The following is a 22,218-nucleotide window of genomic DNA, read 5'->3' on the forward strand; positions in this document are numbered from 1 at the left end:
CATTGCTGTCAGATGGTCATCTAGCCTCTGCTTAAAAACCTCCATGGAAGGAGAGTCCACCACATCCCAAAGAAGTCTGTTCCACTGAGGAATCGCTCTAACTGTCATGATGTTCTTCCTAATGTTGCGTTGGAAACTCTTTTGATTTAATTTCTATCCATTGGTTCTGGTCTTACCTTCTGGGGCCACAGAAAACAATTCCACACCATCCTCTATGCGACAGCCCTTCAAGTACTTGAAGATGGTGATCATATCACCTCTCAGCCACCTCCTCTCCAGGCTAAACATCCCCAGCTCCTTCAACCTTTCCTCATAGGACTTGGTCTCTAGACCCCTCACCGTCTTTGTCGCCCTCCTCTGGACCTGTTCCAGCTTGTCTATATCCTTCTTAAAATGTAGTGTCCAAAACTGAACACAATATTCCAGGTGAGGTCTTACCAGAGCAGAGTACAGCGATACCATCACTTCACATGATCTGGACACTGTATTTCTGTTGATACAGCCCAAAATTGCATTTGCCTTTTTAGCCACCACATCACACTGTTGACTCATGTTCAGCGTATGATCCACTAAGACCCCTAGATCCTTTTTGCACATAGTACTGCTAAGACAAGTCTGCCCCATCCTATAGTCATGCATTGGATTTTTCCTACCTAAATGCAGAACTTTACATTTATCTCTGTTAAAATTCATTTCTTTGGTTTTAGCTCAGTTTTCCAGCCTCTCAAGGTCATCCTGTATCCTGTTTCTGTCTTCTCCTGTATTTGCAACCCCTCCCAATTTAGAATCATCAGCAAATTTAATAAGCATTCTCTCTATTCCTTCAGCCAAATAATTTGTAAAGATGTTGAACAAAACAGGTCCCAGGACAGATCCTTGAGGCTCTCCACTTGTCACTACTCTCCAAGAGGATGAAGAACCATTCACAAGCATATGACTCCCTCTTAGAAAACCTTTTCAGGGCCAAATGAAATGGAGATAATTGAAGATAGTTACAGGAGGGCAGAACTACTGCTCTGCAGTAGAACAGCTAGAGTTGAGTCCAGGAGCCCCTTAGAGACTACCCAAATTTTGGGGGGCATAAGCTTTAGCTAGTAAAGATCTCATTGTTTCAGCTTTGATTCTTGAAAGCTTATACCCCAAAGATAAATGAATATTTTATCATTCATAATGCTAAAACAGACTTGTATGAAAAAGAACAGAAGAAAGCCACGGAACCCAATTGTGTTCTTAAATGATGAACTATAGGGAAATTGAAAAAATATACATATCAATGTGTGCTTGATAAGCACTTGAGCTAACAGATTCTTACAGATCTCTCCTTTGAGGCGATAGGCTGGCTGATCCAGTAAGACACAAAAGAACCAGAGTCCTGAACTATTGATGTATTAATGGTTAGAGTGTCAGATTAGGATCTGGGAGACACAGATTTGCACCCCCACTCCGCCATGGAAGCCCACTGAGTGACCTTCAGCCAATCACATATTCTCAGCCTAACTTACCTTGTTGTGAGGATAAAACAGAGGAGAGAGCAATGATGTCTCAGATATGGCAAACCACAACAAAAATTAAGTAACATACAATCCAAATGCTGGTGATCCTGGATGTATAATTTAGAAATTTTTTTGCATCTACACCCCCCCCCCCCCAAACCCTGTTGCTACCTACAATTTTCCATACAGCATTCTGAAATAGTACATAGCAGCTGCACAAGATGGACCTCATCTTAATTTTTCTCTCTGCATTTTAACATTAGAATCCAGACCATGAAGCACATTAATCAGAAAACTGCAAATCCTAATAAATTATTTTGTTCCATAGAACTAAGAGCATCATAAAGTTTTAGAATGGCAAAACCCAAAAATGCTGGAGGACCCAGCATATTTTTCATACACTTTGATTTAAGTGTGCATCACCTACCTCACCACTGACTTCTTGAAGAATTCTAATCACATTTCTTGTAACATATGATGGACATCTGATGCCTTGAACACACTGCAGTAATGCTTCCAGTGCTTCTGACAGTTTCTGATCTTGAGTCTTGTGTTTATGTTGGGCATGAAGTTCCCCAAACAAACTACCCAGACCCTGGTGTTGAGAAAAAGAAAATGCCACTGAGGACCTATTCACCATATTGCCTTTTGTTCAATACAATTTTCCTTGTTTTCGACTGAAGTTACAAAAAGCATCTTACAACGTCTGACTGCCTGAACTTCTGCATACAATGAAAGATGTGGTAAGAGAACTTTTACAAACACAGCCAATAGATCCTACTATCCAAGTGTCCTCCTGCCCTTTCCAGAGTATTTATATCTGGCATTATATCAATAGTAGGTTTTCTGTTATCATGTGCTCCCCCACCTCTAAAAACACCCTAGTTGCCCAGGCCTTCTTCACACACTGAGCCACAAAGGAGCTGCTTCCCCCATGGTACTCTGATATGCACCACTGCATGCATGTGAATGTTACAACTACAGGGACAGAGCAACTCGTATTCACCTGGCCCTCCATCAGAGGAAGGGGATTCTTTGGGTGTGTATGGGGGGGGGGGGCATGCAACTGGCCCCTACTTATGAGGCTACAATTTTAACATGCATTCCACAGCCACACTGGAAAGTGCTGCAGAGAAACAGTTTAAGAGGTTGGCACCAGCAATCCCAAGTATTGGAAAGTTCTTCAGACTAGCTTGTAAAGGAAGGCCTGTGCCAAGAAGCCGATCATGTACTTGAACCTACAACCTGCTCTAACAAAGGCAGGAGAAAGACTGGGTCTATACAAGAAACGGGAGAAGTACTGTCCTAGCCAAGCCATTCTTCAAAAAACCTGCCCCCTAGTGGATGGAGGAGAGCAGTCCAGACTCTCATCCAGAAGCAAAGGTATTGAGATTCAAAGCAGGCAGGAAAAAACTGTTTCCCAAGTATTACCTGGCTCACATAAGTTTGGTCAGATACGATCTCTTCTGCTTTCTGCACTAAATAATGCAGAATGGGATGAAATGCAGATTCCTTTACTCCACTAATGGAATGGAGGCAGCTAAGAGCAGCTCTTCGGACTTCAGTCACAGGACTTGCCAAATTAATTAGCAATGATATAGTCACTGAAAGACAATGAAAGGGAAGAAAAAGCTTTGGGTTTTTTTAAAGCACATTTGTTATCACTGTCAAACAGTATAATCTATAAGGAAGCTTTTAAAAATAAACCATTTGCTAATGCAATCTGAATCCCATGCATCTTGCAGGTTAGATAAAGCAATTACTGTTGTACTTCTGAAAGTGCCAAGTCCTTCTTTGTGGGAAGGCAAGACCGCTGGGGACTGCTGCCTTTGTTCAGGATTTGTCAGTCAGCGTGTTTCTTGAAGCACCATTGCAGGACCCAGACACTTCTCCAGATCAGCATGACAGTTTTCATGGGAGAGTCCCTCATGCTTCAAAATCAAAAGCACAGTGAAGAGAAACGGGGTGGATCCAACCACGTGGTTCAACAAAGATGGAAGCCTTCCTCCAGCCAAAGAAACCACTGACGTTAAAGGAAGGTGGATGGAGCTACTCCAGATGCTTTTCAGTGGTTGCACCTGACTGAGAGAATCAATTCCCCATAGCTTTTTGGCAGGCAACTTAACTGTTTAATTGTTGCAAAAGCCATTAAGATGTTTCTTTTTAAGTGAGTTTACACCTGTGAAGGAAGTGATGCGAAGGATAAGACAGGTATTTCTGGGCTGTTGCTGCTGTGCTAACTTTTGAAAATACTGATGCTTACTTGCTGCTTGATTCTAAATTGCTGAATTTTTAATAGAAGAGCACCTTTTTTAAAAAAAACTGGGTATTTTGTGTGTGTGTGTGCATCTGTGCATGCCTGGAAATCATGGCTGACTCCTGGAGACCCCTGGTGGGGCTCAGAGATTCAGAGAGGTGGCCCTATGTCCCAGCCCTGGTATTCCAAGGAGGTCTCCCTTCCAAGTGTTTGCCAGGGTTGGCCCTACTTAGCTTCTGAGATCAGATCTGAAGTAGCAGAGATGGAAGCGGCAAATGTTGTTTCTTTCTCTGGGCTCAGCATTACTAAGCTGAATGGGACTAACTATGCCACGTGGTCCCAGAAGGTCAGTCTGTTATTAAAGCACCAAGAGCTGTGGGAGGTGGTGGCTGCTCCTTTACATGGCCTGGAGGCAGAGGCTGAGGACAGAAAAGCTGTAGACCTTTTGCGTAAAAAGGATGTTAAGGTTTTGTCTTTAATAGGTCTTTCTCTAGATGACTTCCAGCTGGTGCATATAGCAGGACTGGAGACGGCTAATGGCTGTTGGAATGCATTGAAGAAAATTTACGTCCGAGGCACGGTCGTCTCTCAGATATGTCTGGTGAGAAAACTCCTGCATACCAGGTTGGCAGCTGGTGCAGATATGTTATCTCATATAGAGTCTGTTCGTAGAATGCTTCTAGAACTAAGAGAGCACAACCAAATGTTTTCTGAATCACAGGAGGTGTGCATACTTTTAAGTTCCCTAGATGCATCATATGACACCGTGATAACAAGCCTGGAGGCTTTGCCTGACACAGCGTTGACAATGAATGTCGTGACAGGAAGGCTTCTAGATGAGTACAGCAAACGACAGTGCAATTCCTCTCTACGTGCGGAGAAAAAGCCTGTCTGGAAGCCAAAGAGGGGCAGTGGATTTACTGTTAAGGAGGATCCTGACTGTCAATCCGGTAATGTCATGGCTGTACGTAAAAAATGTTTCCGGTGTGGGTCAAATAAACATTTGTTTAGGAACTGTCAAGTCCAGAAAGGGAAGGAGAGACGGTCTGAAAAAAGTTCAGCTGCTGGTAAGAGTGGCAGTGTGCATTTCGTTGCGACTGGTAAGTCCACTAACCACACTCAGTCTTTCTTAATTGACAGCGGCGCGTCGGAAAACCTCGTTAGAGAGAGAAGTTTGTTTACTTCTTACACACCTATTGATAACCAGCCTGTTATTTGGGCAGATGGCGTTAGAGCAGCTATTATTGGCAGAGGGAAAGTGTTCCTGCCAAGCCTAAGGAAGGAGCTGCATGTGGGTTTCGTTCCTTCGCTTAAGATGAATCTGCTGTCTGTGTCTGCTCTGTGCAGGGAAGATTTCAAACTGCAATTTGACACCTCGTGCTGTGAGCTGAGGACCAGTGACGGTGTGTGTGTAAAGGCTATGCTGAAGGAAGATTCATACTTCTTGCATACCAAGGTACAAGCGTGTAATAATGTCTGTGTAAATAAACCAGTGCATGATAATTGCTGTCATCTTTTACACAGGAAATTAGGGCACGCTGGTTTTCCTGCTCTAAAGAAGACTGTGGAACAGGCAGAAGGCATTAGTCTTAAACCATGCAAGGAATTTCTTGACTGTGAAATCTGTAAATTGGTTAAGTCTACAAAAGCTCCTGTTCGTGTTCCAAGTAAATTCAGTAGTAAAAAACCTCTTGACCTGGTGTTCATGGATCTGATCGGGCCCTTTAAGGAGTCTGTAGGAGGGGCCAAGTATGTACTAAGTATAGAAGATCACTACTCCAGGTATGGTTTTGTTTACCTGTTGAAAGCTAAAATAGAAACCTTTCAAAATGTGCAATATTGGCTAAGGTTTGTTAGGAGAAAAACTGGAAATGTGCCTGCTTGCATTTTATCTGACAGAGGCTCAGAGTTTGTTAACAGACAATTTCAGAGTTTATTTGCAGAGCTTGGAATAGAGCACCGATTGACTGCTCCATACAGACCAACCCACAATGCCTTTTGTGAAAGAAGGGGCCGTACATTGCAAGACATGTGCCAGTGTATGTTACGTGATGCTGATATGCCCTGGAGATTTTGGGTAGAGACTATGTGCTGTGCCAATTATAACCTGAACAGAGTTTGGTGTTCCTCTACTGGCAAAATACCAGCAAGCCTATGGCATAATAAGGTAACTAATCTGGCAAATTTGCATGTATTTGGTGTTGCAGCTTTTGCTCATATTCCTCAACAGCTCAGACGTATGAGGTTTCTCGGATATGAGAGAAATGGGAGCTGTTATCGTTTTGGCACGTTAGACAGCCGTGAGGTTGTGATTAGTGCTTCAGCCACGTTTCTGGAGAGATCTGAAGGTTGAAATCGTGGCACACAATCGCCAGCATTCTGTCCTGAGGGTGACCAAGGAGTCCGGTTACAAGTCAGCTTGATGCCCAGCAACCCAGAGGGAGAGGCGGCTGAGTGCTGTACCTGACGAGGAGATGCCTGATGAGGAAGAGATGGATATGAAGCCTACCAGTGAGGAATTATCTGGGAGGAATGTGGCAACTGATGACACTGCATTGAGGAGATCTACACGTGAAAGAAGAGCTCCTGATCGATTTAGTCCTGTGATGTCTGCTATATATGAGCCAGAGAAATATACTGACATTTTCTCTTTGTCCAAGGAAGAGCAGTGTAACTGGAAGGCTGCTATGGATGATGAACTTTCTTCCCTGAAACGTTTAAATGTTTATGTTGAGACTGATACTGTACCTGCTGGTGTAAAACCCATAGGCACTACATGGGTATACAAGGTGAAAACAGACCAGTCTGGGGGGAAAAAGTATAAGGCGAGGCTTGTAGCACAAGGCTGCAGACAGACTAATGAGACATGACAAAGTATTTGCTCCTACATTAAAGAGCAGTTCACTCCTAACTGCCTTGACTGTGGCAGCTAGAGAAAAACTCCATTTTACCCATTTGGATGTCTGTGTGGCATACCTAAATGCTAATTTGGAGCACCAAATTTATTTAAAGAGACCAGAAGGTATTCCTAGTACTGGAAAGGGATACTGGTTGCTTAATAAGAGCTTGTATGGTCTAAAGCAAAGCGGTCATCAATGGTCTAAATGCCTAGTGGGTACACTTAAACAGCTAGGGTTTACCCAGAGCATTGCTGATCCATGTGTGTTCACCAAGGGAAGTGGTGAAACAAGATGTATTGTTCTTACTTTTGTAGATGACTTGGGGATTCTAACCAGGACAAAGAAACAAACAGATGATATTGTTTCAGCCCTGAGTAAGAAGTTTAAACTGAGAAATCTTGGTACTGTACAAACCTATGTGGGTGTAGATATAGCAAAAACTACACAAGGTTTTAAACTGTCACAAAAACCTAAAATCATAGATTTGTTGAACAAGTACAAGATGACTGATTGCAAAACTGTTTCAACCCCTATGGTGATTGGCTTTGTAAATGATGTTACTGATAGCCCACCATGTAATGTTGAAATGTACAGGTCGTTAATTGGTAGTCTGAGCTATATCAGTAATTGGACACGGCCAGACATATCAGTAGCCTGTAATCTGTTGGCAAGAGCTACCCAGAACCCTAAGCAGAATCACTGGATTGCTGCTAAGAGAGTGTTGAGATATTTAAAGAACACTGCTGACTGGTGTCTTTATATCGAACCGAAGGGGGAGCTGGCACTGAAAGTATATACAGATGCAAGTTTTGCAAGTGATTTTGAAACCAGAAAGTCAACAACAGGTATTTCCATTTATTTGGGAGAGGTTGTTAGTATTCTGGAAGACACAAAAGCAGCGTGTGGTTGCACTGTCCACAGCTGAGGCAGAGTTTTGTGCGCTTTCTACTGCATGTAATGAAGTAGAATGGTTTAGGCAGCTACTAAAGGACCTGCAAATAGAGGCAGAGAAACCTGTTGAAATTCTGGAAGACAATCAAGCTGTGATTGAGATTGCAAAAGCAGAAGGAGTAAAGACAAGGAATAGGTACATGGACATACGGCACCAAAATGTCAGATCATGTATCATAGAAGGGTTGATAAACATAAAGTATTGTGATACTGGCCACAATACAGCTGATATGTTTACTAAACCCCAGACTATGGAAAAGCATAATGAGCACTGTAAAAGGCTCGGATTGAGAAATGAGAAGTACGTTGCCAGTAATTTACAACTGCGAACCTTTCTGGTTTTCATATTTGCATTTATTTGCGGTTTCCTCTTATTGTTTGGCATTAAAAGTATGACATTTATTTCAAGCAGAGCAGAATTACAGCGTAAAGTACATCTGCCAAATGCAGTCCTTTTCTTAAAGCCATATTGGCCTACCTGTGGAGGACAGGAAAGCTTCCACATTTTTGGCTTTCCACAAACTATGTAAAGCAAAACTGCACAAGAGGGCATTTTTTTAAATAAAGGAATAAGACTGCATTATAATAAAATTATTCAGGAAAACTTTTCAATGGAGGGAATGGGATCTTAAGTCTCTGAGAACAGCAGATGATAAATAATACAACATGAAGACATAAACATAAATATGATATTTTCCCCATAAAGGCAGTCAAAACCAATGTTCTCTCTAAGCTGAGTTACTGTGAGCTAGCTCACCATTTTTTAGCCTCCATCTCACACATTTTTGTCTTAGCTCAGGAAAAATGGCCCCAGAGCAAGCTAATTTATGCAGTAGCTCACAACTTTAATGCCAGAAGCTCAAAGTAGAATTTTTGCTCACAAGACTCCACAGTTTAGAGGGAGTACTGGTCAAAACCCTACAGACCGTCCACTGATACCACACAGGTCAGTTCTTGCAAAATATGACAAAGATGAATGAACAGTACCTGGAAAAGTTGCCGATGCCAGTTGCCTTTTCTTTTGCGTAGATTGCGATGTAAGCATCACACACCCTATATACAGAGCCCGAGTCTGTAGCACAGCATCTACCCCAAAGCTGAGTTGGTTGGACAGATTGTAATTGTAAGTCCATAACAATGAGAGAAATCTGAATTGATTCTCTGGCTCTTTCAAGTGTACCTTTATTTAGAAAAAACAACAACAAGAGATATGTTTAATGCATACATCACCATTCATTATGTCTTGTCTTTAAATATACATTCACACCTAAATGCACATGGGATTTCACTGAAGCCCAGGAACAGTAAAACTGCTATAAATGAACCTTTTCAAACTGCTTAAAGCAAAATTATTCTGAGTCCTCTTAGGATCATGTACAGATTTAAATATGTTTAACCTTCTCTTTAGAAAAGAAAAGAATACCTCAAACAGCAGTCTTATCATTGCGCGAAACTGTTCGGCATAGATTCCTTCACTAGCTCTGAAGACTAGAACATCAAAGAGTCCTAACAGCAGGTGTAAGAAGTCTTTGCTCTTGTCACTTAAAGTTTCAGGATTCCACCATACTTCATCTGTAAGGATGCAAAGGAATTCAAGAAACAGTCATCAGGGGCTGCACCAAACCAACAAACAAGCCTTTTTGCATATCACAAATCTATGAAGGCTGCCTTCTTCAAAGATGAATATTACAATATTCAGAAAATAACAACATATTACTACCAGGAGATTGTAAGATAAATTTTTGAAGGTAGTTTCTCTGTTGCAATTAAAGCTTTGAAAACTTGCCTTTCATAAAGGAATCAGGAGGCTGCAGGCCTTCAATAAATGTTCTCAACAAAATGATAAGCAGGACGGTATGTTCTAGATCTACGTCTTTCCCAGAGTTCAGCTTTTCTATGTACGTTGTCAATGTCTCCAAAAGCATTTCATTCCCAGAGGTCATTTCAATAGAGAATGTACTGAGAAATGCCTAAGAACGAAAATACAGGAATCCACACATAACCATTCTCCCTCTGTCTCTATTTGATCATTAAAAAGCAATGCAGGACCACGTTCACAAACATCTATATTTAATGTCCCCACCCCTGTTCCCCTCCCACCCGGCATGAATATTGTTTAAAATAAAACCTGACAAGCATTAATTCTCCTCAGGCTATAACATTCTAGGATGGGGGAACAAAATAAGATGGACCTTTGTGGAAAATCAGAGGTCTCCTAGGGTTCAAACCTTGCCCTTCTAGCCCTACTGCAATTGGTCATAAACATTCTTAACCCTGTACAAAGTATCATGGGTGGGCTCTGCTCTTGGTCCTACCCTAACACCATTCAACTTTGTTTCCTGGTTCCTTGGGCCTTCCAGCTCTACTGCATGAGTATTTCCTTGCACTTGCATCACCAGCATGTGCTGCCCTTTCACAACTGTGCTTACTGTTATCCCTCGCCAACAATTTCACCCTGCCCTCTTGTCAGGACCTGTGAAGATTTAGGTCCTCTCCACCCAAGAGCCCCTAATCTCAGAGTCCCTCCCATGAACTGGTCGTTTCACACTAGCCTTAAGCAGCAACTCTGCCACCAGTAAGCCTGTATGAAAGCTTAATGATGCTGCACTGGAAAGGTTCGAAAAGGTCTGCGGAACTTAACCAGGAGCTGCACAATCAAACCTAATCCAAAAACATTGCCACATGCTAACCTGCTGGGAACTGATCCTTCTCTTTTCACATTACAAAACCAGAGCTCTCACCTCTACATTATATTGTCCTTCAAGTTTCCTCACTTTTCCATTCAAAAGATAGAAGACTTTCAATGCTAGTGGTAAGTGGCACTCCTCCACTTGTGAGCTGCCGCAGCAGGACCAGACAAGGACAGAGCTAATGATGTGAGCAGTTATCTTCTGCTTTGGTGTGTGAGTATCCTGTTCGGCAGCACTGACGAGACCTTCCACCTTCAGTGAGTATCAGTGAAAATACAGCATTCCAGTGTTAGATTTGCAAGGACCACCTACTCTCATATGAACCTGCATTCACCTGATGATCTCCTTCAGAAGCCCTCCTTCTGCTTTCAGAGATCAGGTGGAAAGTGAATGTGGACAGGGACTTCCTGGTAGCACTGCCCCAATGACAGCATATTGTCCCCCCTCCCCCCCAAAAAGGATAGTTGCTTGATACCTACTTTGATTAGACACTAAGTGAAGACAATTTTATTCTTCCAAGCTTGTAAAGAACAGACTTCCCTACTGTTTTTCACCCACATATCAATGCTGGTTTTCTCAATTTACTGTTCTTTATGTTTTAATTTATGGATTTCTATTATTAGTTGCCTTGGGAATGGAGGCCAAAAGAGATGCTAGAATTTAAACAAATACTAAATACACTGTAACAACTAGCGTATGCATCAATCTAATGCAATTTTATATTTTATGCCATAAGCAGAAGTTTTATGTTTGAATCTACTATAAGACGTGTATCAAGAGACTCCTAATTAAGCACTTTAAAGCACAATCTTCCATAAAAAGGGTATTATAAACTGAACATGTACCATCTGTAACACTGAAGAAGGATCTTCTGAAGTTAAGTTCTCCGACAAAAGCTGAATCAATTTTTCATTGGATGCAGGTACCAAGCATTCTGATTTAGTTGCTTTGATCACTTTTTTGAAAGCTATGAAGCAAAATGACAATCACAAAATAAAATATGAAAGCAGTAACAGCCTTGAATGATGAAAACAGGAGACTGTGGCTACAGTCCTCAATCCCATTTTCAAATCAAATTTCAAAAGCATAAACCATTTAAATTCTGCATATATGACTGATAATTTTACAATAAGCACAACCATCTCTGAAGCACACTGTATGCACACTATTATATTCAGAATCATGCTCCTGCTGATATTTTTTGATAGCTGCTTTCCATTTTCTAATAATTTCAGCTATTTATTTATTATATTCAATTTATATAAAACCCATTCTCTAAACAGGGTGGTATTTAGAACACTGCAATTTCTTAAGACGCACCTTCAGGCCAGCCTTTCAACAAAGGATGTAGGGAACAAAGACCAGACTCTGCTACACAGAGTGCCACTTTCCATTCGGCAGATTTTGAATTATTGGTGGTGATGACGACAAATGGTAACAACTTCAGGACTACTTGATTTAAGAGATCTTTGTTCTCTTTGAGAATCTTTTCTTTGGTTAACAGACATATTGCAGCTACCAGGATCTGGTACCTGAAGCACAGAAGGAAGTGAGAAGAATGAGTACTTCTAGACTACCTGTTCCAAACCTTTGAAGGGCTGGAACCACAGTTTACATTCCATTAACAATGGAGTCTTTCTCCCACACAAGAGACCCTCCTATGGTGAAAAGAGGCACGTTTCAATAGCAGAAGGCTTTTTGCACTGGCAGAAAGATCTGCAGTTAACAGAACAGAATCTCTATATTTAAACTGTGGTTATTCTTCTCTTCCTTTCTCTAGTTTCTCATACAATTCGATTATACTTGTTAGCACCAGTAGCATTTGACTGTGTTGCTGTAAAGCAACAAAGGAAGAATAATGAATGCTGGTTTTACATTTTGCTAGGCAACATTGGGATCTGAAACACACAACCTGAGCCCACATTTTACATTTATCTATAATCTAGATGTGGAAAAGACTATGTGTTTAAAGGAGATGCATTTCACTCCCTTTTGTGCTCCAAACTCCCTTTTTGCACATTTTTGAACAACTAAATCCACTGGAGATATCAGGTAGGCTTCATAAACCTATTCAAAAACACTGCACTAAAGTTCCGTATCAAGGAATCAAAGTGAGCTACTAGAGGGAAAAAACACCAAAAACCTATTTATTTGAAATGCTTAGAGGAAATGTATAAACTAAATACTTACCATTTTTCATCCTTGGAGATGTCAGCTCTCTCAAAGATACTCAACAAACTGAAACCAATGTGTTCATCCATTTTCTTAAGAGTAGCCAACAGAGACTAGAATAAAGCAACCAGAACAAACATACATGATACTATAGGTGCAAAACAAAAACAAAAATTAAACTATATTACACCTATATTAGTGCAAGCCCAATACAGTCATATAGAAATGTTGTAATCCTTAAGAAGTACTATTTATACTGAAAGAAAACCTGTGTTGTTTATAATAAAATGATAAGAATTTCTGGATTATTCTCTGAATATTGTTATTATTAAATTTACTTTTAAATGTCTTTGTTTCATATTTATTTGATTACAATGTATCTTCATTGGAAACTAATGCTCAAAGCCAATGATGCAAAAGCCACACACAAATTGTAATCATTAATTAAATTTAATAAGCTTAAAATTTATTAGTAATTACCCCCAAGTATTTCCAAAAATCATCAGAAGGTCAAGTTCCCCACTTTCAATATTGTTTGTTAGCAAGTCAGAAGTTTACAGCCTCTCTCATACACATAGAGATATATGACTATTCTCACTCACACAACACTCCTAACTTCTAAAGAACTGCACACAACACCCTGAATGAAACACAGGAATCTCCTTAATCAGAGGTGCATACTAATATAAACCCCACATTTCCAATTAGCTGTTAATGAGCAGAAGACCTACCTCTAATGTACTGAGAGTAGACATAACAACCTCTAGATTATCATCCCTAAGGCGTGTCAGAATTGCTTCTTCTATGAAGGCATCATCAAAGCCCTCCTTAAGAGAAAAAAGGGAAAAATTGGCTTCCTAAAATTACTAAGAGCAAACCTAAGGAGATCTACTCAGAATACTACTCAGGTCTATTCAGTGGGACTTACTGCCAGGAAACTTGTTCTTAATACTACACTTTAAGCATGCAGTTTTCAGTGGAACAACAGACATAATATAGATAATTATGAAATAGTTGTGTTTCAGCTATTTATCAAGTCATCCACAGCACTACAGGTGTACCCTCAAACGGCAACAAGCACTGTGGTTGTCACTGTTTCACATGACTATCATAGACAACAATTAGCTATTTCTTTTCTGCATTCCCATCCACAGCTGTACACCAAAGATGTGACACCATGAGCACAATATCCTTAGTGACTAGGGAGAGTGTGAGTAGTAGAGGTTCATCCCCATCCACAATGCCGGTACAGAGGCTCACACCATACCCGTGTATCATACACATTAACCTACAATGGCTCTCCCCAAAAGAGTTTAATATTGCTTACTAAGTTCTAGTTCACTATGTTATTAGCAAGAAAAGAAAATTTTGTCCTACAAATAACTGTGGGCTTCAATGGAGAGTCAATGATAACAACACTAACACTGAAAATTTACTTTTGACTACTATAAAGATGCATATTCCTATTAAAAGTGCTTGCTAAATTATTAAGACCTTAATAACCAAACAGTACCCAAACAAAAGATGCAGCAGAACCAACCTTTGATGTTTCAATTATTTCTTTCAAATGCTGAACAGCAAGGACTCTGACTGCTGACTGGGGATGATTGAGACTAAGTAGCAGAGATGTATCAGAATCCTCCAGGAACTATGAATTCAGATCACAAATACTCAGAAGCCTATTTAGGTATACATATTCACCACAGAAAAATTTTTAAGGACACACCACTGAATAGATAACCTTTATCATGAAGTCATAGGATTGAATCCAAATTTCCCATGCATTCCCTGAAAATCAGGGAATAGCTGGAAACACAACACTGCAGAAAAGGAAATCAATAGAATTCACAGATACTACTTTTGCACTAATTTCTCATATCGTCTTCCCACTACACCCCCACTACGCCTCATCCAATCCTGTGACCAAGAGTCCAATCCCCCGCCTTCAGGAGTATCTTTCTGTGGGGTGATGAATACTGGTGAAGAAGATGAAGGCAGGGAAAAGCTGAGCTCATGTAAGTTTGAATCCATCTCTCTGGATAATATCTAGCTGATGTTCTGCAGATGGAAAGGGGGGGGCATTTTAGCCTCACACCTTCCCCCCTCACTGCAGACCCCCAACCTTTATAACTTTTTATCTGTGATTCATTAAAAAGGGAAGGTCCACAAACTAACTAAAAACAGATTGTTAATGAAGGCAATCAACCTGAAAACAATGGCAAAAGACAAAATTAAAGAGCATTTTCAAACTGCCTACCATAACACATTCATCATTGGCAAAGAACTCCTATACATGGTACAGGATTCTTGACCATATTCTAGGGCAAGGGTGGCCAAACTTGCTTAATGTAAGAGCTACATAGAATAAATGTCAGATGTTTGAGAGCCGCATGACATGAATGTCCAATGTTTGAGAGCAGGCAGGCAGGCAAATAGATGGAAGAAGTGGAAAGAAAGCAACTTTAAATTTAAATGCATTCTCCAAGCTGCTGGCTGGCTTGGCAAAGTGATTTAAAGAGACAAATGCCTTCTCCAAGCCAGTTTATGGGGTGGTGGGGTCTTTAAGAGCCACACAGTAGGTCTAAAAGAGCCACATGTGGCTCCCGAGCTGCAGCTTGGCCACCCCTGTTCTAGGGTATTCATGCAATCACCTCACTGTTCTTCTATTTAAATTGAAAATGTGCCTTGGAATGCATCCAGCAAGTTTGGCCACCCGTTCTAGTTGATTAATTAAGTGGGGTTCCTTGGAAACTTATGGGTTCAAGTTTCCAAGGAACCCCAAGGTTTCATGTGACACAGTATGAAAACTATTGATGTAACTATTGATGTTACATCTAACAATCTCAACAAAGTCAGCTGGAAGAATGCATAGAAACAAATGCTAGAATTTATCCCATTACAGTAACCATGCACAGAGTTGCTGATATATCTAACAGCTAAAATTGGAGCAATTCTAGGAGAAAGCGTGGGGTTTTTTTTAATAAAAATGGACATTAAGAAATCATAGCAACTCACCTTGTATCAGCCTCCCATCAATTAAGCAATGACAGAACAAACAAGAAGTTTTCTCAAATAGTCCAGGAAGTTCTTTGACTCACCTGGTATTTACCACCACTCATGGAAAGGGAAATAAACTGGTGGAAGAGATCTTGCTCCTTCTGATTTCTAATAACTTTCAGATGCTCCTCCAGAACTAAATCTAGTGTTTTAGGGTATCTGGCATATACAAAGAAAATATTATGAGTTGGGGAGCCTTCTAAGGCCTCCTATTTCTTTATAATTCAGGTGGTAAGACTATTTTACAATGATTAATAAATACACTAAAAAGTTTCCAATGCTTAATTTAGTATAAGGAATTTTAACAGGTCAAAAGCACAACTGCATCTATTATTACTTATTCAGTTCTTCCCACAAGGAGCACAGAGGGGTATATAATTCTTCCAAATTTTCCCTCACAACAACTTCATGAAGTACACTCGGCTGGAAAAGAGTGACTGGCCCAACATCATCCAGGAAACTTCATGGCAGAATGGAGATTTGAACCTGGTTCTCCCAGATGCTAATCTGACAACATTTTAACTTAAACCAATTTATTACCAGCTACAGCTTTAATACTGAAAGGATATCAGAATGAGCAAACTAAGTTTGAGTCTGGGGCACCTTTAAGACCAATAAAGTTTTATTCTGGGTATAAGGTTTTGTGTGCATGCATGCTTCTTCAGATACACTGAAACGAAAGTCACCAATCATTACATATAGGTAGAAGGTGAGGAGGGTGTTGCCAGGAAGTGCCAGTTACAATCAAGATGCAAACATATGAGATGTGTGCACATGAAAGCTTATACCCAGAATGAAACTTCATGGTTCTTAAAAGTGCCACTGGACTCAAACTTTGTTCTGCTGCTTCAGACCAACATGGCTACCCAGCTGAATCAATTATGGGGGACATACTGAAGGGAAATAATACTTTCTTCTTTTATTGTTTATACTTGACAGTTGGCTTGTTCATACACTATAAGCCACCCAAGGCCACTATCTGCAGATATCTAAACTGAGGCCATGTAGAGGCTAAAGAGATTTTTCTGCACACTTGGGGGACTCACCAGATATGCAGAAAAATCTGAAGTATTTAAATTTCCCCCAAAGTAATTTCTTTTTTTAAAAAAAGCATTGTCTGCACATCTGCAGACAACACACTTACTTTACTTCTGAGGCGGCTGAGCCTGGCGGCAGCTGCAACAAAACAACAGAGCCTGGCCATGGAAGCAGCTGATGCCAGGAGGCACTGTGAGCCCAGCCGTGGTGGCAATGCATGCTGGGAGCTACTTGGGGCCTGGCTACAGTGACAGCTGATGCCAGGAATCACTTGGGGCCTAGCTGCAGCAGCGATGCATGCTCGGAGCCACTCAGGGTTCAGCTGCAGTGGCAATGCAGGGTAGGACCTGCTCAAGGCCTGGCTACAGTGGCAGCACCAGGAGTTGCTTGGGGCTTGGAATGGTTCCCAGACACTGCTGCAGCTGGCCTCTGATGTGAGTGGTTGGGAGAGAGAAATGGGGAATCCTCCCCTAAATTTCAAGGGCAGCTCCTATGTGGAGACGGTGATCTTCACAGGCCATCAGAGTTGCACCCAGCAGCTCTCCTCAGGTGTAGGCGGAGGCCAGCAATGCTCACATGAGTGTGCACCCACTCCCCTCTGCAGCCACGAAGAAGCAGTCCTTGGGTGTCAGTGAGCCAAGAGTGCCCTGAAAGGGGCAGGGTCATTGCCAAATCTGGGGCTCCATGTTGATCCCAACAGCAGCTACTGGAGAGGCCAGGAGCTGCACTGTGCTTCATGAGAGAGTTGTGGGGGAGATGGGATTCCCCCTGCCCCGTGAGTCTTACAGGCCCCAACTTGTACATATACATTCAGCTGGTCTGACCGCAATTCTTTTGTTCCTGGTTTGGAACAACTTGCTAGCATTAGATTATCATTTTGACAGCCTCACAATATTCATATATATTGTGAGGCTGTCATATATTGCACTTAGAACAGAAATCCTCGACGGTAGCTTGGAAATATTTCATCAGATTCATTACGTACACAAACTGGAAACTGTGCCTCAGTTACTGCCAAGTGCTCTACATGAAGCGGTGTGTAAAGGCTGCCTTGCAGCTGGGTGCCGATCAAGGCAATGAGTTCCCTCACAAAGAGGACCTATTAGGATTTACAGGCAGAATTCATGGCACTTGCTTCCAATGTAAAGCCCTTAGCTGCTTGAATCCTAAAGACTATATTTCCCCCATGCTCTACTATAGCAATTCATAGCTGTCTCAAGCTGTTTGTGGGCAAAGAAATGCAAGGTACAGAACACAGTTAAGCACCTTGGTTATTTATTTAAAATAATTATATGCTTGAGGAAGCTCACAATGTAAAAACAGTACAATGAAATAATAAATATAACCATAAAATTATGAATAATAAAACAATGCATACAAGCAACATTAAAGAAGCCTAAAATGAAGGCCAAAAACAGCCCCTAGGCCTAAAATGAAGGCCAAAAACAGCCCCTAGGCTACAAGTAGACCATAGCAGCAGCTAACAAACATGGAACTTTCCAATTAAACCCTTGGGTAAAGAGTGCATTACACAAACAAGGTGCCAGAGCTGAAAAAGTCCTATTGCTGCACCTGAAAAAGTCCTATTGCTCCTCCTGAAAAAGTTCTATCTCCCTCATCATCCTTGCAAATGGGAGCGCAAAAACAGGGCTTGAAAGTGGATCTTAAAACTAACAGGTTGGACAATATGGGATGAGGCATGTACCCTAGCCCCAAGCACACTTAACTTGGCAGGTGTGTCATATGGCTTTTGTCATACATAAACTTAACTTAGCAGGTGTGTCATATGTCTATTGTTGCTGAGACTTCCTCGTTGGGTTCCCTCTTTCAGCCAGAGTCTGCCAATGGCATCCAGGCAGAATCTCCTTCGGACACCCCTCACATTCCAGATCCAGGACTTGAAGACTTGAGTCTGACAACTCCCTGTTAACATCCCCATCCACAGCCCATGCCAAAACAGTCTTGTAGCACTTTGCAGTGTTGACACAGACTATAATGACTTACTTTTGCACATACCTCACAAAAGCCTGAATATTTTTAGGAAACAGTATGAGTACTACACATCTGATGGCTAAGGGATCTAGACAAAATTGTTTTAACCATTTCATTTCTTTGATATCTGATTTTCTCAAAGCTCAAATTTCACTATTCATGTTTGTTTCTAAAATGCATATTCATCATGAGCCCTCTTGTCAGTGAAGGATAATTTTTTAAAATCTCTGTGTTTAAGTTTATTATTGTACAGAGTGCTTTGCAGAGCAGGAGACAACAGCGGCTAGGAGACAGGTCTGTGGCCTAAGACCACCAAACGATACCAACAGGCATGCTGGCCATATAAGCAGGGCTTTTTTCCCTGGGGGAACATGGTGGAACGTAGTTACAGAACCTCTTCATAGACAACTAATTCTCAAAAAATGTTTAAAAGTTTATGAGGGGTACCCATGTGTTTCTCCTTCATTTCCCTCTTGAGATTTCCAGCACCTTTTTTTCCAGGAAAAAAACCCTGCATGTAAACATCAGAAATCACTTACTTTCTTTCAAAAAGTCTGATGAGAGGAAGTAGTTCTGTGTTAATTTCTACCATTGTGGTGGGATCAGAGTCACTCACCACACCGTAGGAGATATAGTCCTCCAGCAAAGCACTGAAATGGTAAGAAAAGAAATAAATTATCTCTTTGGAGAAAGAACAGTTTTTTCAGTCTGATAAATTAGTAATTGAGATTTTCTTTCTTGCTTTTTCTAGAAACAAGCCTTGATTAAAAATGACTTTTCCTTCTTGGTCAGATTTGAAAGCACTTGCACATTCAAAGGAAATAAATGCATAGAAATCTCAAAAATGTTAACAGTTTCAACGTGATAAATCTTGACATAAATGAAGAAAAACAACTCAATACAATCTAATATTCCATCAAGCCAAGCACTGGAAATAACATGCTAACATACTAATGCCACCCAGTCCATTAAATCCATGAATTAAAATGGTTTAAAAGAAAGGTTAGCTTACCAGGCCAATAAATGATCCAAATCTTTCTCTAGAGGTATATTTGTAATTATAGCCCCTAGATGCTCCTTAGAGATTTGATTTCCCAATAAGCTGGATTCTTCTTGCATTTCTGAAAACAAACCAAATCATACAGAAACAGAAATGATTACTTGAAATAATAAACACATTTAAAAGCTATAGCTTCTAACACCAGTACTCTAATCAAGACCTGTAGTAAAGCACAACATAACTCTTGCTAACCTAGGTGGGGATGATACAAAGCTACTAGGAGCCTGAAGGCAACATGCTACTTTGCTCTACTTTTATCCCAATCTTCCTCCAAAAACCTGATTGAGGAGTACTGATTTCCTCTTCCCTGAGTTTTGGCCTCACAATGCTGTGAGACTGAATGTGTGTAACTGGCCCAAGGTTATGCAGCAAGCTTCTATCACAGAGTAGGGTATATGAACTGAACTGTCTCAGATTCTAGTTGGATAGTCTAACCACTACACTATATGGTGTCTCTCCACTGCTGACTTCTGAAGGATCCTGCTTTTGACATTTTCCTGCTTCCAAGGGATGTAGACCTTATTCCTAAACCTCAATTATTAGTTGAACTATGAATTAAATTAACATACCTCTCTTTCCATAAATAACTGAGTGAACTAGGTGTGGTAACAGGTAATGCAATATTGGGCTGACATCATAAGTGGCTGAAATTTCATAAAGGGTAGTAACCAAGTCTGGAATATTACACAGATGGGAAAACAGCCTGCACAAGAAAACATTGAAAGTAATTATAAACATAACAAAGATATTTCAGCTGAGATCATCCGGTTACAGTACTCAGGTTCTACAAAGAAGCAAGATCTTAGAGTGCAGGTTTTATTAGATCAATATGGAAATGAGAAGCATGTAATTGTTGCATTTAAAGACAAGAGATGTATCACAATGTAGATAAGCATCCTTTCAAGGAATAAATCTTTAGTCCTCATCACACTGATGAGAACTGTATGACTTATGGCCAGTCAGGATTAGGGATGTGCAAAAAAAAAAATTCGGAATTACACGGATTTGGAAGTATACGGGGGAAAAAAATTCGGAATCCCCGTATACTACTGAATACCGTATTCGGAATAGCCGCATATATGGTAGATGTGCGGCTATTTCCGAATATACGGCCCTATTATACCCTATGGGCCATTGAAATCAATGGCAAATAGGGTATATTTGAAGCCGCCTGGAGGGGAGGGAGTTTGAGGGAGAGCCCCCAAATTTGCAGGGGACCTGCAGGGGACTCTCCCCTCCAACCCCCCCAAGTCCCAGAAAGATTGGGCCAGGAGATCCCATTGCAGGGGCACCCAAAGAGGGTGCCCCTATTCCATCATTATACCCTATGGGCCATTGAAATCAATGGCAACATAGGATATATTTGAAGCCACCTAGAGGGGAGGGGGTTTGAGGGAGAGCCCCCAAAACTGCAGGGCAGCTTCAGAGGACTCCCCAGCATGCAACCCCCCTGGCCCCAAAAGACGGCATCCATCTGTGGGCACCCCAAAAGGAACACTGCTCCCAATGGTGAGAAAAAACCAATTAGAGCCACTTCCTCACTGCAATTGTCATGGGAAAAGTGGCTCTGGGGAGCAGGAGGTTTTGAGGAGAGCCCCCCAAACTGCTGTGCAGCTTCAGGGCACTGTCCCACACAAAACCCACAAGGCCAAAAAAAAATTGGACCAGGGGGTCCAATTCCTGGGGCACCCAAAGCCAAACCTAACTTCACACCAGAGAATCTCTATAGGACCCAAATGCACTACATCCCTCTATCTACTCTATGAACCCCGCAGGCCTGGAACCAATGTAAACCCAGTTGCCAACGTCACTGCCACACAAAACACAATCTGCTCAAGGTCTGCTCTGCAGACCTGGCTGCAGCAAACCCAGATGCCAGCTCTCCAGCCCTGCCCCAAACAACACGGGGAGAGCTGGCCAACCACAAAAAGCCTGCTGGTTCTGGGTCTCTCACCCAGGTGCCAGCTTCCCTGCCACAGAACACACAATCTACAGATGCCAGCTCTCCAGCCCTGCCCCAAACAACACGGGGAGAGCTGGCCAACCACAAAAAGCCTGCTGGTTCTGGGTCTCTCACCCAGGTGCCAGCTTCCCTGCCACAGAACACACAATCTACAGATGCCAGCTCTCCAGCCCTGCCCCAAACAACACGGGGAGAGCTGGCCAACCACAACAAACCTGCTGGTTCTGGGTCTCTCACCCAGGTGCCAGCTTCCCTGCCACAGAACACACAATCTACAGATGCCAGCTCTCCAGCCCTGCCCCAAACAACACGGGGAGAGCTGGCCAACCACAAAAAGCCTGCTGGTTCTGGGTCTCTCACCCAGGTGCCAGCTTCCCTGCCACAGAACACACAATCTACAGATGCCAGCTCTCCAGCCCTGCCCCAAACAACACGGGGAGAGCTGGCCAAGCACAACAAACCTGCTGGTTCTGGGTCTCTCACCCAGGTGCCAGCTTCCCTGCCACAGAACACACAATCTACAGATGCCAGCTCTCCAGCCCTGCCCCAAACAACACGGGGAGAGCTGGCAACCACAACAAGCATGCTGCCTCTGGGTCTCTCACCCAAGTGCCAGCTTCCCTGCCCCAAACAACACAACTCTAG

General features: G+C 41.8%; 1 protein-coding gene across 1 annotated transcript in view; it reads right to left on the minus strand.

The window, feature by feature from the left end:
* Positions 1-22,218, minus strand: part of HEATR1 (HEAT repeat containing 1) — a 59,908-nt gene that overhangs the window by 28,014 nt on the left and 9,676 nt on the right. The window contains exons 7-21 of the mRNA XM_060241872.1: positions 20,180-20,313; positions 19,563-19,671; positions 19,090-19,200; positions 15,562-15,679; positions 14,004-14,111; positions 13,195-13,290; positions 12,482-12,576; positions 11,612-11,823; positions 11,137-11,258; positions 10,343-10,543; positions 9,388-9,571; positions 9,025-9,173; positions 8,589-8,781; positions 2,925-3,097; positions 1,921-2,088 (exon numbers count right to left, since the gene is read on the minus strand). Of these exons, the coding sequence (XP_060097855.1) occupies positions 1,921-2,088; positions 2,925-3,097; positions 8,589-8,781; positions 9,025-9,173; positions 9,388-9,571; positions 10,343-10,543; positions 11,137-11,258; positions 11,612-11,823; positions 12,482-12,576; positions 13,195-13,290; positions 14,004-14,111; positions 15,562-15,679; positions 19,090-19,200; positions 19,563-19,671; positions 20,180-20,313 (2,173 nt within the window). The remainder of the gene's footprint in view (positions 1-1,920; positions 2,089-2,924; positions 3,098-8,588; positions 8,782-9,024; positions 9,174-9,387; positions 9,572-10,342; positions 10,544-11,136; positions 11,259-11,611; positions 11,824-12,481; positions 12,577-13,194; positions 13,291-14,003; positions 14,112-15,561; positions 15,680-19,089; positions 19,201-19,562; positions 19,672-20,179; positions 20,314-22,218) is intronic.

Source organism: Heteronotia binoei, chromosome 1, assembly GCF_032191835.1.
Source record: "Heteronotia binoei isolate CCM8104 ecotype False Entrance Well chromosome 1, APGP_CSIRO_Hbin_v1, whole genome shotgun sequence".
NCBI classification, from domain to species: domain Eukaryota; kingdom Metazoa; phylum Chordata; class Lepidosauria; order Squamata; family Gekkonidae; genus Heteronotia; species Heteronotia binoei.